At 34.8% G+C, this 13,291-nt stretch overlaps 1 protein-coding gene across 3 annotated transcripts; it reads right to left on the bottom strand.

Moving 5' to 3' along the window:
- Positions 6,385-10,329, bottom strand: LOC107639412 (mitochondrial substrate carrier family protein B). Of its 3 annotated transcripts, none has more exons than XR_002361228.1 (8): positions 9,802-10,329; positions 9,087-9,272; positions 8,842-8,988; positions 8,563-8,664; positions 8,379-8,449; positions 8,224-8,291; positions 7,509-7,806; positions 6,385-6,759 (listed from the first exon to the last, which is right to left on the bottom strand). XR_002361228.1 is itself a non-coding variant. In XM_016342901.2 (7 exons), the coding sequence occupies exons 1-7, from the start codon at positions 10,009-10,011 to the stop codon at positions 7,568-7,570; spliced, it is 1,023 nt and encodes a 340-aa protein (XP_016198387.1). In that variant the 5' UTR covers positions 10,012-10,329; the 3' UTR covers positions 7,292-7,567. The 3 variants fall into 3 exon arrangements, 1 of the variants encoding a protein (XP_016198387.1); XR_002361227.1 differs by having other exon boundaries at positions 6,385-6,780; XM_016342901.2 differs by lacking the exon at positions 6,385-6,759 and having other exon boundaries at positions 7,292-7,806.

The following is a 13,291-nucleotide window of genomic DNA, read 5'->3' on the forward strand; positions in this document are numbered from 1 at the left end:
ATTAAATCACTAAGATTTAGGGTTTAATCACTTATGGCTTGCCATAGAATGAATCATTCATTGTTAAAATAGTTGGTAAGACGTTTTAATCCGGAAAAAGTAAACATCTCCGAAACCTTAATTGTTTTCTCACCATTGTTTTACACCAAACCCTTTACTTGCTTTTCTTTACTTTCTTGTTAATTCTTTATGCGTTTACAACAACTATCTTTTACTGTTTGCCTGACTAAGTCCAACAGGACGACTATTTCTTGCTCAGTCCGACAATCCTCGTGGGATCGACCCTCACTCACCTGAGGTATTACTTGGATGACTCGGTGCACTTGTCGGTTAAGTTGTGCGAGTTCTAATTTCGTGCACCATAATGCCTTTGAGTAACTCTAACCGCACCATCATGTTCATCTCTCTGTCCCAAGTCCAACGAACCCAAGATCGTCTCCATCAAAGTTGTTGCACGCTGTCACGCGCCTCTCGAAGTCATTGTCCTAGTCTCTCTTCCATCATTTTCCAGATTGAATCTTGACCGTTTGATTAAGTGCTGCATCACCACGGTTCAAATTTTCGCCACATGTCGCAAAATCACTTGCATTGTAAGCCCAAACTCACGTCATGTACCCGTTGGTTGACCTGACCCGCATCCATTTTCATCCTGACATGCTGATGTCAGCACAAGGCTGAGTCAACGCGCTGACGTGGTTCTCTCCCTAATCAGAATTTTTCACGTGTCCCCTTGCTGCTAACGTGGTAGATCTACCTGGCTACTAATGTGGCATCTTCGTGTAGATCACTCCTAAGGTTTTTTTATGTTCTTTTTTTAAATTTTTCCTCCGTTTTTGTGATTTCTACTCCAATCTTACTATTTTCACTTGTTTTGAGGGATATTTAATCATTCTCATAGAGAAACCAGATATCTTCTGCCAATTTCTGTCAATCTTAGTGGCTCTAAATATAACCATTGGGTTGAAGCCATGAGAGGATTTCTAATTAAAATGCCGTAAATTATGGTATTATGTGACTAGTGATATTGTGTGTCCAACTAAAATTGAGACTGACAAATCCAAAGAAACGACTGAAAAATCCAAAGAAGCTCCCTCTAAATCTATTGATGCTAACAAAGCCTTTGCTGAGAAATTAGAAGACTAGATAGTAAGAATCACCAAATTATTTCTTGGTTTTGTAACACAACTACACCAGGCATTCATATTCAATTTGGGTGTTTCGAAAATGTTAGAGGTACGGGATCATTTAGCAAAATACTACACAATTTTTTATCTTTCACATCAATATCAATTACTTAAGGAACTTCACAACCTTAAGCAAGAACATGATCAGGCTATTTATGATTTTCTAGCACTGATTGAATGCATTTGGAATCGATTAACCTCTTGTGAACCTGTTCTTAAAGATTCTACTAATGCTAAAGTTTTTGAGGATTATCGTAATCAGACACGTCTAATTCAATTTCTCATGGCACTTATAGATGATTGTGAGCTAGTCAGAGCTTCTCTTCTTCATAAAAATCCCTCGTCTAACCTTGAAGACACTCTCCCATGTCTTCTGTCTGAAAAAAATGTCAAGGACTAACTCAATCCAAAACTGATGTTATCTTTGCAGTTGCCAACAAAAAGGCAAATTTTATCGAAATTGTAGTCGTTCTGGTCACCTTCTACCAGATTGTCCCTTCATTGAATGTCGTAAATACAAGCAGAAAGGTCATATTGCCTCAAACTATTCCATTACGTATTGTCACTATTAAAAACGATTGTGTCACTTGATAACTACTTGTCTTTCTTGTCCAACTCATCTAGATCAGAATAGGTGTATTCTCGCTCCAACACTTCCAAGTCCATGCATGTTACCGCAACTACTGAAGTTGATGTACCTAACTCATCTACTTCTGGTAGTCTATCTTCTGTTCTCCATTTGCTATTGAGTCTTTTCTTACACAAATTCTCTCATTCTCTGGTAATAATTCTGCTATTCTATCCACTCCTCTAGGTAACTCTAAATGGTACATTGGTTCTGGTTGTTCACATGTCACCTATGTGTCATGTTTTCTTGATGAGCGAAAATTGAAGCTCACGGATACCGGCAAGTACACCAGATTATTCAAGTAATACCATGGTGAATGGATATTGTTTCCACGAGGATTAAAGGATTGAGCACGCAAATATCGAGTTAAATAACTAATTAGATCAATGAAACCTGGATTAATGAGTGCTGAAATCTAGAATGCTTGAATGTTGAATGCTAGAAAGAGGACAGTGAATGTATGCTTGATTGACTCTGGATTTGCATGCAATGCTTGCCCTTTGATTATCCTCTCTTTGCTACTTGATTTTTATCTCTTTAATCATGTATTTTCTTAAAAACATTTTGAACATATTTAGTAACAAATGATACTAAAAAGTAATGAGATTATAAGAAGAAACTATGATTAAATCTAAGAAAACAAGAAATTAAAATAAGAAAAACTACTAAAGATGCGAACGCATCATTTTTCCTCTTTGTCTACCACTACCACCGCACCATACATTCACACTGCTCATGGATCCCTTATGTATGTGAATCACAAAGGATCTGTGTCTCAGTCTGACCTTCACCTACATAATACCCATTTCATTCCTACATTAAATTTCAATTTTATTTCTGTGGGTCAATTAGTTGAATTTGATTTGGATGTCAATTTTTCTATTTATGTTTGTCGTGTGTAGGATCTTCAGACAAACAAATCATCGAGATTGGATGTAAGGTCGGAAGATTATTTGAATTTAGGAATCTACATGTTCCCTCTAGCACAAATCTCTATGTTGTTTTTCCACCATCCACACTTCACTTATGGCATCATCGTCTTGCTCACAGTTCATTAGGAAAATTGTGTTCTCTCGTGTCTAAGGGAGTATTAGGGTCGGTCAATAATAAATCTTTTAATTGTATTTCTTGTCAAGCTGCAAAATAATTAGCTTTATCTTTTCATACTAATTCATCTATTGTTTATTCTTCTTTTGATCTTATACACTCTGATGTTTGGAAACCTACTCCCACAGCTTCTATGGGGAGAGCCCGATATTTTGTTATATTTGTCGATGATTATTCATGTTTTACTTAGGTTTATTTAATGTCTAATAAACATGAATTGCTTCAGATTTATATCAATTTTGCTACTATGATTAAAACATAATTTTTCAAAGCCATTAAATTTTTTCGATGTGACAATACAATAGAGTACCGTAACTCCAAACTTTTTAACTTCCTTACTGAACAGGGCACCTTGTCTGAATTTTCTTGCCCTGGAATATCTCAACAAAATGGTAGAGCTGAATGCAAACATCGTCACACTCTTTACTCTATTTGAGCAATGCTTCTTTCCTTTTGTTGTCTTGAACGTGTTTGGAGCGAAGTTGTTCTCACTGCTGTCCATGTTATCAATAGTTTTTCTTCCTCTGTTCTAGGTAACATTGCTTCTTTTGAGCGTCTCTATAATACTTTACTAGACTATAGTTTGCTTAGAGTTTTTGTTTTGTTCTCCTTCAACCCCATAAACATAATAAACTTGGACGTTGGGCTTGCCTATGTTGTTTCCTTGGTTATGGCATTGAACATAAAGATTATTGTTGTTGAGATCCTATCTATCGATGAATCCTGTCATGTTTGTATGTTGAGAACATCACATGTTTTTGAGTTTCTCTTCCTTTCAGTCCATTCCTCCTATCCGTTCACCTTTATTTACTCATCCTTCTATTGATCTTTTCCTTAGTGATGATAATGCAGGAGTTGTGAAAAGATCACCTCTTGAACCTCCTATTTCTGTCTCTTCTACTATTCCGAATGATCTAAGCCCGAACGATGATCCTATTCTTGTGGTACTTCCTCCTCCATTTACTCGTAGTATTAGGGTGAAATCCACTTCTACGTCTTCTTGTTTTTTTCGCCAGTCTTCTTTAATCCTTCAAGCATATTTTAATTCTTATTGGACTGGTGACCCTACTGATCGGCATTCTACTACTGGTTATTGTCTGTTTCTTGGTGATTCTCTTATCGCCTGGCATGCCAAGAAACAAACTTTTACAGCTCGATCAAGCATCAAAGCAAAATATCATGCTCTAGCTGACACTTATGCTGAAGTTGTTACAATTCATTAGCTTCTTAAAGATTTAGGGACTACTCAACCTTTTCCTACTGATCTCTATTGTGATAACATCAATGATATTCACATTGCACTTAATGATGTCTTTCATGAGCTAACCAAACACATTGAGAATGATAGTCATTTTGTACGACAACGACTTCTCATTGATGCTATTCATCTAATCGCTGTTAGGCTATAGATCAGACTGCTGATATCTTTACCAAGGTTCATCATCCTACTTGTTTTTGAAATCTAATGTGCAAACTCAAGATAATCTCTTTAGCTTCTACTTGAGTTTGGAAAAAAGGGGAGATATTAAAATATGATTAGTGAATTAGGTTTAGGTTAGTAGAGTTAATATTAGTTGATAAGTAGTGGAGTAGTTAATAGAGTTGTTAAGATTATTGTTGAAAATTTGTATATAACTAATCTCCTTGTGTCAAGGAATTATACAAGATACAATAACACATTTATGATTCGTTTCTTGTATTTCTATCAACACTAATAACATTTATCTTTGATGCAAATGATTGATTCGTCAAAGATTGTGATGATAGCCTTGAAATGAAAATTTGGAACTGAAAACAACAATAAACTTAAGCTTGTAAGAAGTTTGGATAACCGCTGCTGCTTTTCTACTCTAGTGACAAATTATCATATACTAAAATTAGATAGTTTTTTGAACAATTCTGAATATGTGAGAGATTGGAGATCATAAAGTTTATTGGAGTAAATGAAAGTACGATTTGGATTTGGTAGCCCTCTCCAAAGGAAAACTGCCCGTGGTCTCTCCAAAAGAACTAATCCGTCACAGTACTGAACTCAATTTAAGGGTTTATCGCTGGCTAATAGGTTGCTGCATACACAAAGCAGGATTCGAATCTCCGATACTAGTTTAAACCGACTAGTGAACCAACCACTAGACCAACCTAACTTGGTTGTATATTTTTTTAATATTCAAAAGGTACCTCCTTTGATTTTGCCTTTTTTTTTTTGTTTTAAGCCCTTTCTCTGGTTTTCTTCCATACTCCATTACTCTTCCATTCTCAAAGCTTACACTACTCGGTTGCACTCAGAATTATTTTCCAATATCAATTTATTATAATGTTCTTCAAAGTGGGGAAGTATGGTTCTTGTTTGTCCCTTCTGTGACCAAAAATAGGAAACTAGCCTCTTCGAAACAATCACATGGAGAAGGATAGCATAGAAGAAAACCAATACTGAAATATATACCCACACACACCCCACACACACAAAGGCATGTCTTGGTCGAGTGTGAGGAAGATTGTGTTTCTTGTTGCTTGAATCTAGAATAGGAGCAGGGGTCTATTGTTATATACTTGGTAATGCTTTGTTTTTTTTTTTTTTCTTTTTTTCCCTTTTTGTGTTGATTGTTTAAGTTAAGGATATTATTTTGTGAAGCCTTTTCATATGAGAGAGAGAGAGAGAGAGAGAGAGAGAGAGAGAGAGAGAGAGGTTGGTTGTTGGTCCAGTATGTGTGTAGAAAGCATATTTTGTATATGAAATTAGTTAAAAAATAATAATTCAACCGAAGTTAGAAACCAAAAAAATAGTATAAATGAAGGATACTTTTTTTGTATTAAAAATATGTACGGGATACATTTTGTATTTAACTTTAGAAAGGTTACTAATAGCCCTTTTATTGAGAAGGCTTTGAATCCTAAGCCATGAAAGTATAGTTATATTCATTCATATACATAATAGGTCATGAAGCAACATATAAAACTGCTGAACAGCAATGTCAACATTCTGGTGATTACTATGAAATCAAATCATTAGACCTCTTCATCTAATAGATTTGGGTGTCACTAACTATATCTAAGATTATGATTAATATTGACCTTAATTTTTAAGGACTACATGAATGTATTAGATGCCACTTTTGCTATCCAACCACCAAATAAGTAAGATATTACCTTAATAAGAAAGGTTATATGAGCAATAATGCCTTGATTAGTGTTGGTATAATATATGTGCTTATTGTTTGCATGTGGCTCTTAGGAAGGATCCACCTATAATGCAAACTTTCATATGTAAACTCTTAGTCACAGACACAACCACAGTTCTTATATGGTTAGTTATCACTTTGTTCTTGATTTATAATGTTAATACTTATGCATCTTTTTATGCACCAAAATAAATTGAATAATTATGCCTAATTATGTAGTTTCCTAATTTGTGTATATATAATTGTTAAAACTCGATGGAATTACCTATGAATGGTATCATCAAAATGTTGAAACCATTAGTCATCATCTTTATATGTTGAACTATGACCTATTAACAACTACAAAGCTTTATTCCTAGTAGGTGAGGTCAGCTACATGAATCAAACGACACCATTGTCCCCTGACATGTATCATGTTTGTATTGAGTCTATGACCTATCATATCATACCAATTGTTGAAAAAACATGTATTGTATATTGTAATTGCTTAAAACCTATTCCTATTTCCCTCGCTCAACTCGTAACTTAATACCACTGCTTCAGCCAAACAACTTGATAACTTGCCACTAATGCAGCAACAAAAGTCCATGTAAGATCAAGTTTATTATTACCTTCAACCATTGCAGAGCTATCATCATTATCACTTGAGGTAGTAATCATCCTGTCTTCAAAAAAAGTGTTACTAAAAAGACAAGAAAGAATGAGTATCTCACAATATAATGTGAGACCTTTATGTTTAAGACAAGATAAATAACTCTAAAATATAACAATATTACATGACAAATACTACATTTTATAAGTCTGGTATAAATTAAAACAAACTCAAAAGTATAAGTCAGCCACACCATTGATATATGTCTTACATAATTTAAATTAAAACCTCACTATTAATTAGATCAATCAGGGCATTGAATGTAAATTTTAGCAAATGTATTCAACCAAACATGAAGATCAATTACCCCTTGTATTGCATATAGTGACAAAATACTATACCATTTTCTCAAAGCCAACAAATAAATAGAACTCCATCTTAGATGACAACTCATCTATAAGGAATGTATATGCTATTTCAGTTATCACATCCAAACAACTAAATTCTAATTTTGATTTTAAATGAAAAAAAAGGAAAAAAAAGGTATTTTAAGAATTACATCTAAACATAGAAAAGTTTCTCACCTTTGCTTCTGAAGTAATCCTTTAAAAGATTGTTCAGATGAAAGATTCCCCTAATAATTTGTTAACACTGATATAAATCAAGGTTTTACACTGCATCATTGCTTTGATCATAAACTACTACAAAAGCACTGCAACCTAAATTCCGAATTAGGTACAATTGACATCACTCATTCTCGACTATACCTACGTATTCACAGATGAATATGATTCCATGTCAAAGCCAACAAAACTCACCATGACAAAATTTCCTAAAAGGATTAAATGGAGGTGGTCAGCATATGATGGAAAATAGTTTAATAACTCTGAATGCTTGATATAAGGATCTTTAATGTCTCATAAGTCATAAAGACAATGCCCACGCCGGGAACAACCTTGTAGTACTCAGGCAAAATGCCTCTATACAAACCTCGTACCCCTTCATTCTGAATTATGTGTCCAAATGTTCCCAACAGACTGGTATTATAGATGCGAGCTCGACCCCCAAGCCCCTCTAACTGCATCCGGCGCCTTACTAGATCCAAAGGAAATGTTGCTGCACGTTATAAGAGCCAATCAAACTCACAAGGTTACGTCAGATGTGAACATTACTATCTAACCAAAATTTCTCCCTCGGGAAAATAATATTCAGAAAAACTGACAAATATATACATGTTATGAATGAAAATTAGTTATTAGAGCATTTAAATAAATAAGTCATTTTAAAGTCACCAATGCATAATGTGTCTCCCATTAGAAGTTTTCCCCTTAGGTAGTAGGCACTAGATTTTTGCACCAATCACAAGCATTAGTGGTATAGAGCAAAACATCTAATGAAGCACATTATTAATTATAAAAGTTGTTCAACATACAGTGCAGGCCTTTAGCAGAAGAGGATACAAAATCTTTTATCTAAACAAACTTGAGAAATTAGATGAACCAATTAAAGACAGCATTATCATCAAGAACCCACCTGTTGATGACGCAATGCCTGAAAGACTGCCACAAGCAAGGCTGATCATGATTGTTGAATCATCAGGCCTAATTCATAAGGAAATGAGAAAATAATATTCATAAAAGTATATCCTCCAAGCATGACAATATAAGCTTCAACACAAGGCTATTCACCTTTGCGACTTCCAAAATGAACGTAAGCCTTCATAAACAGAAAAACTTATCGCTATACTCGGCCCAACACCCTGTATCACACAAAATAATTAGTTATGTCAGCTGTAAAATTAAAATATAATAACAGAATAAACACAAAATGCAAAATAACTCATTAAGAATTAAAGATGCATCATAAGCCTACCAATAATGTTGCTCCAAGTCCCTTGTAAAGACCCAAGAAGCCTTCTTCCCTGCATATTGTATTAAAGGCATGGGAGATGCCATTGTAGTAAATGGCACTTCTCTGCAAAGAAACATAATAAAATATTCTCAATTCTTGGCCACAAATAGAAAGTAATGATAAATCAGACCAAATTCAATCAAACAATAAATAGCTATCAAATTATACAATTCATTAATGCAAATAACCAAGGGCTTGAAAATAATCTCCAAGAATTTTCAATTCATTTAAGTCCATTACCTGTGCGGCAAGTCGGGTTCTCACTAGATCCAACGGATATGTGGCAGTAGCAGCTGTTATGCCAGACAAACCACCACCTATGAAGTGCACAAAGGGGTCTGTACTTGTATTTCCTCCGAGTTTCTCCCCCAAAATTGAATGTATTATCTGCAATATATGAAATTGATCAGATTTAAGGAATATATATATGCGGTAGCTTCTACATAACATATACATTTTGTAAAGAGCATCAGATGAGACGTTACACTCTTGTAGCGTTCATAGGCATAGAAGTTGACTGCGGTATAAGGAAGTCGATGGGCTACTGTCACCAAATTGCCTTTCCAAAATGCTCTAAATCCTTCTTCAGTGACAATGCGTGAGGCCTCACACCATATGCTAGGCTTGCTCAACGCTGCTGCTGCTGCCACATCAAATTGCATACCTTGCACCTAATAAATTTATGGCATATTGACATAATTAGTTAAACACTAGTTGATAGCAGAGCAATTTAAGTAGCATGACGAGAGATGGGCAAAGAAAATAAATTTTTATTGGCTATCATGGCTATCATGATTCGTTTCATTATTAAAAAAAAATGATATTACAGTGAAAAGATTATTAGTTATAAACTTACAATTTTTTAGTAGAATTTGAATATGATAATTACCAACAACAATAATTACAGCCATCTCCTTTCCCACTAGATAGAATGGGCTACACAGATCAAACAATAAGATTCAATTGTTATTATGTGGGTAACCATATAATTTTATAATAGTTTCAGCTATAATTTTCCTTGGTGTGCCTGCTAAACTACCCTTCATATGACTATTGGACTAACACTAATTCAAATTATTATTAGTTTTTTATTATCAGTGTAAAAATCATGATTAAATATCTAAATATCTGTGGTTGAGGATCTGTTCTATGGAAATCCCAAGAGAAAACCACAAAAAAAAATATAAATAATAAAAAAACCTGAAAAAGAATAGTGAGGCGTGAGAGTGGAGCAGTGCAGGTCTTTCCAAAGGCGCCTGCTATGCCACCGGCAAGAAGCTGAGACACAGTTCCCATCTGCGGCGGTTGCTGACTTTGCTGCTGATGCTGCAACACCTTCCTCCCGCCACGATCACCATCGTTCACCACCCTCTGCGCACCTTCAACCGTCATTCGCGCCTGCGCTTGCATTCCCCAAACTACCCCCCAAAATAAAAGAGGGGGGAATAACAAAAGAAAAAAGAAACCTCGACGGGAGATGATGAGGTTAGTGATACTCGTTACATTCTGTTTAATAGTTTTACAAGTAGAGTGAGTGAAGAACGAGGGTTTTAGGAAAATGGGGAACAGGGCTTAAGAGTTAAGATTTAACTTTTAAGAGTGAACAACCGACTAGCTGTGTAGCTGTACCACAATTGTTGAACTTGAAAGCAGAAAGAAACAACTGGAGATTAGGGTTTAGAAGAGGTTTTGTAGTATACAGCTGCAATTAGCGCCGAAGACCGAAGTCAGCAAAAATATCTCGATTCGGAATAAATCTACTACTTATGTACCGTTTAGGAAGTTATAAAAATAATTTTTTTGAACTTTTGACTTATAAAAAATAGTTGTATTAATATCTGATATAATTTTTAAAATTAAATTGTAATTTTTTAAAAAATTATTTAAGAGTTTATAGAGAAGTTAAAAAAAAATAACTTCTCTCATAATACTATTATAACATGATTATTTATTGTTTAAATTATTTTTTTAAAGAGTTTAATAAAACTATTTATCTAAATTAGACCTTAGTTAAATTAAACAAAAAGGAGTTAAAAATTCAGAAAAAATTATGAAATTCTTCTTAGGTCAGGGTATTTCTACTAGAAAGAACATTACGTAATCTTTTCTAATATTAACTACTTAATTACTGAGCCTTTGTAGCGATTTCGCGTTTCTGTTTTAAGAAAATACCGGAAAATTTTGTTTTTATTCATTAAAATCATGTTTCAAAGATTTCCAACAAATAACAATCACATAAATACTATTAATAATAGGTGTTATACAAAAGAAATCAAAAGAAGCTTGAATACAATATATCATACCTAACCCTCTGTGCAACAAAATCTCAAGGGACAATAGCGAGGGGACTCTATGAAAGCAATTAAAATCCCACGCAAATCCAGATTAGCAACAGTGGCAAAATCTCTAATCATGCCCGCAACGGCGACAATTCCATGACGATAATGATAGTTACAGCAGAACAGAGAATTCAAATTGGATGGGAATTAAGAGCAATTACAGCCCTGGAGATTTCAAGACAAGACATATACCAGAATCAACTCAGAACAAGCATGGCAGTGATAATAAAACGTGTAAATGGGCCGTATTTAAGAAAAAGGTCAAACCAGAGTCAAAGTGGTAGTTTCAGTCTCAACACGGCAAATTTAGCGGTGGCAGAGTAACTAACTCGCTGTGACAAGTGGGTGGTGGCTCCAGGCCGAATCGACAATGACGATAGGGCGTTGGCCTTCGGCGGCAACGACAGCGATGCTTGCTGATAGCAGTAGCGACAGAGGCCCAGCGTTACCCTTCGCTCGCGGTTTCTCCCCCTCTGTTTGAACTTTATGCTTCTAGCCGCGACAACGATGGTGACGGGGTGGCAGCAATAGCTGCGTGGCAACGGAGTGGCGGCGCTGTCCTTTGCGCACGAGCTCTCCTTCTTCTCGCGTTTGTCCTCTCCCTCGCGAGCATTCTCTCTCTCTCTCTCCTCTGGCTCTGGCGACAGCGACAGCAACCGGCACAGGGAGCAGTACGGCGCGGCGATCCTCCTTCCTCTCTTCTTCCTCTGTTCCGTCACCCTCTCCCTCTCCCTCTCCCTCTGTTCTCCGTTTTCTTCTTTCTTCCCTTCTGTTTTCCCCTCGAGCTCCCCGTTCCCTTTCTTTCCCTTTCTAATTGTAGATTTAGGGATTTAGTATACAAATTAGGGATTTGTGATATTAGAGTTAAAATTAGGAATTTTTAGGACTAGGATAAAATATATACGAGTAATATAATAATTTTATAAAATATTTGAGATAGAATAATAATTTAAGATTCAAATATAATATTATAAAAATTACTTTCAAAACGTATAAGATTTTATCTATTAATCTATTAATGAGCTCAAATAATTATTTCTAATTTAAATTATGAAGTAAACATACTAATCACATTTTATAAAATACGGTTAAACTCGAAATATCAATTACCTAAATAAAATTATATGACCTTTCATTATATTTCCATCATAACTTTAATTTTAATTTATATAAAATAACTAATTAAAATAAAAGTTGTACATAAATATTAATTAACAAATTACTTAAGAATATTAATTGATTCAAAATAAAACTATCTCCGAATTTATTTAATTATTTCTATTAAAATAATTTCTAAAATTATAAAGTTTAAACTTAATAAGATAAAATCACAATCTATTCATATTTAGATTTTAAAAAATGCCGGATGTTACACTTGATGCTGAAAACAACGTCGTTTTGCAAAAGGTAGCTCATTCTTATTAAAAACCCTTTGGCAAGACAGAAATTACCATATATTGTCCTAACCCCTTCATCAAGCCAGAGCTTCCTTCCCTCTGAAACGAAACTAAAGCGTCATCGAAGAAGGTAGAGTAGGAGAAACGAAGTTCGTATGCTGAAGAAGTTCAGTCATCGATCAAGGTAAGCTAATCCACAACGTTCCTGATCACATTCACATCAGGGTTCCATTTAGTGTAGGGTGCGATGCATGCAAATGCATTCTGCCATGGTTGCTTTCTGTTTCAATTTATTTGAAAAAAAGTTATTGTGTCCTCATTTTAAAGTTTTCTTAGGGTTCTGTGCATTGTGGGTTGATTTTATTTTTGTTTGAAAATTACAGATGATTGATAGATATGTAATTCCTGTTTTTCACCATAGAGGAAAGTTTGTGAGGAATGATGATGGGAAACTTGATTATGTGAATGGAAAAGTAGAAAAATTTTCAGAGATGGACATAGATTTTTATCAACTTTGGTGATTTAGTGAAGTTGTATGAGGGTTTAGGATATCCTAGTTACAAGGCAATATACCGATTTGATAGTACGGCTAGTGATATAGAATCTGAGCTTCATCATTTAACAGGGGATAGTGGGATTCATGAATTGTGTGACAATTTGATTAGGAATGAAGAAAAAGATGAGTTCTATGTTTACTTTGATCATGTTGTCAATGAACCTGAGTATGTAGAAGAAGCAGGATGTAAAAACCACGACTAATTAATCGCCTAATCAGGTAATTAATATTGCCTAAATTAGGTTCCAAAAATTTAGAGTGAGAATTTGAGGATGTAAATATGATTTTTGGACTTAGTAGATTTTTCTGAGTTAGAAAATATTTTTTCTGCGAAAAACTGCGAAAAATCACGAACCGGTCATATCGGTTCAAGTCTGCCCGGTACTGCACGAAAAAAA

The sequence above is a fragment of the Arachis ipaensis genome, chromosome B04, assembly GCF_000816755.2.
Source record: "Arachis ipaensis cultivar K30076 chromosome B04, Araip1.1, whole genome shotgun sequence".
Classification (NCBI taxonomy): domain Eukaryota; kingdom Viridiplantae; phylum Streptophyta; class Magnoliopsida; order Fabales; family Fabaceae; genus Arachis; species Arachis ipaensis.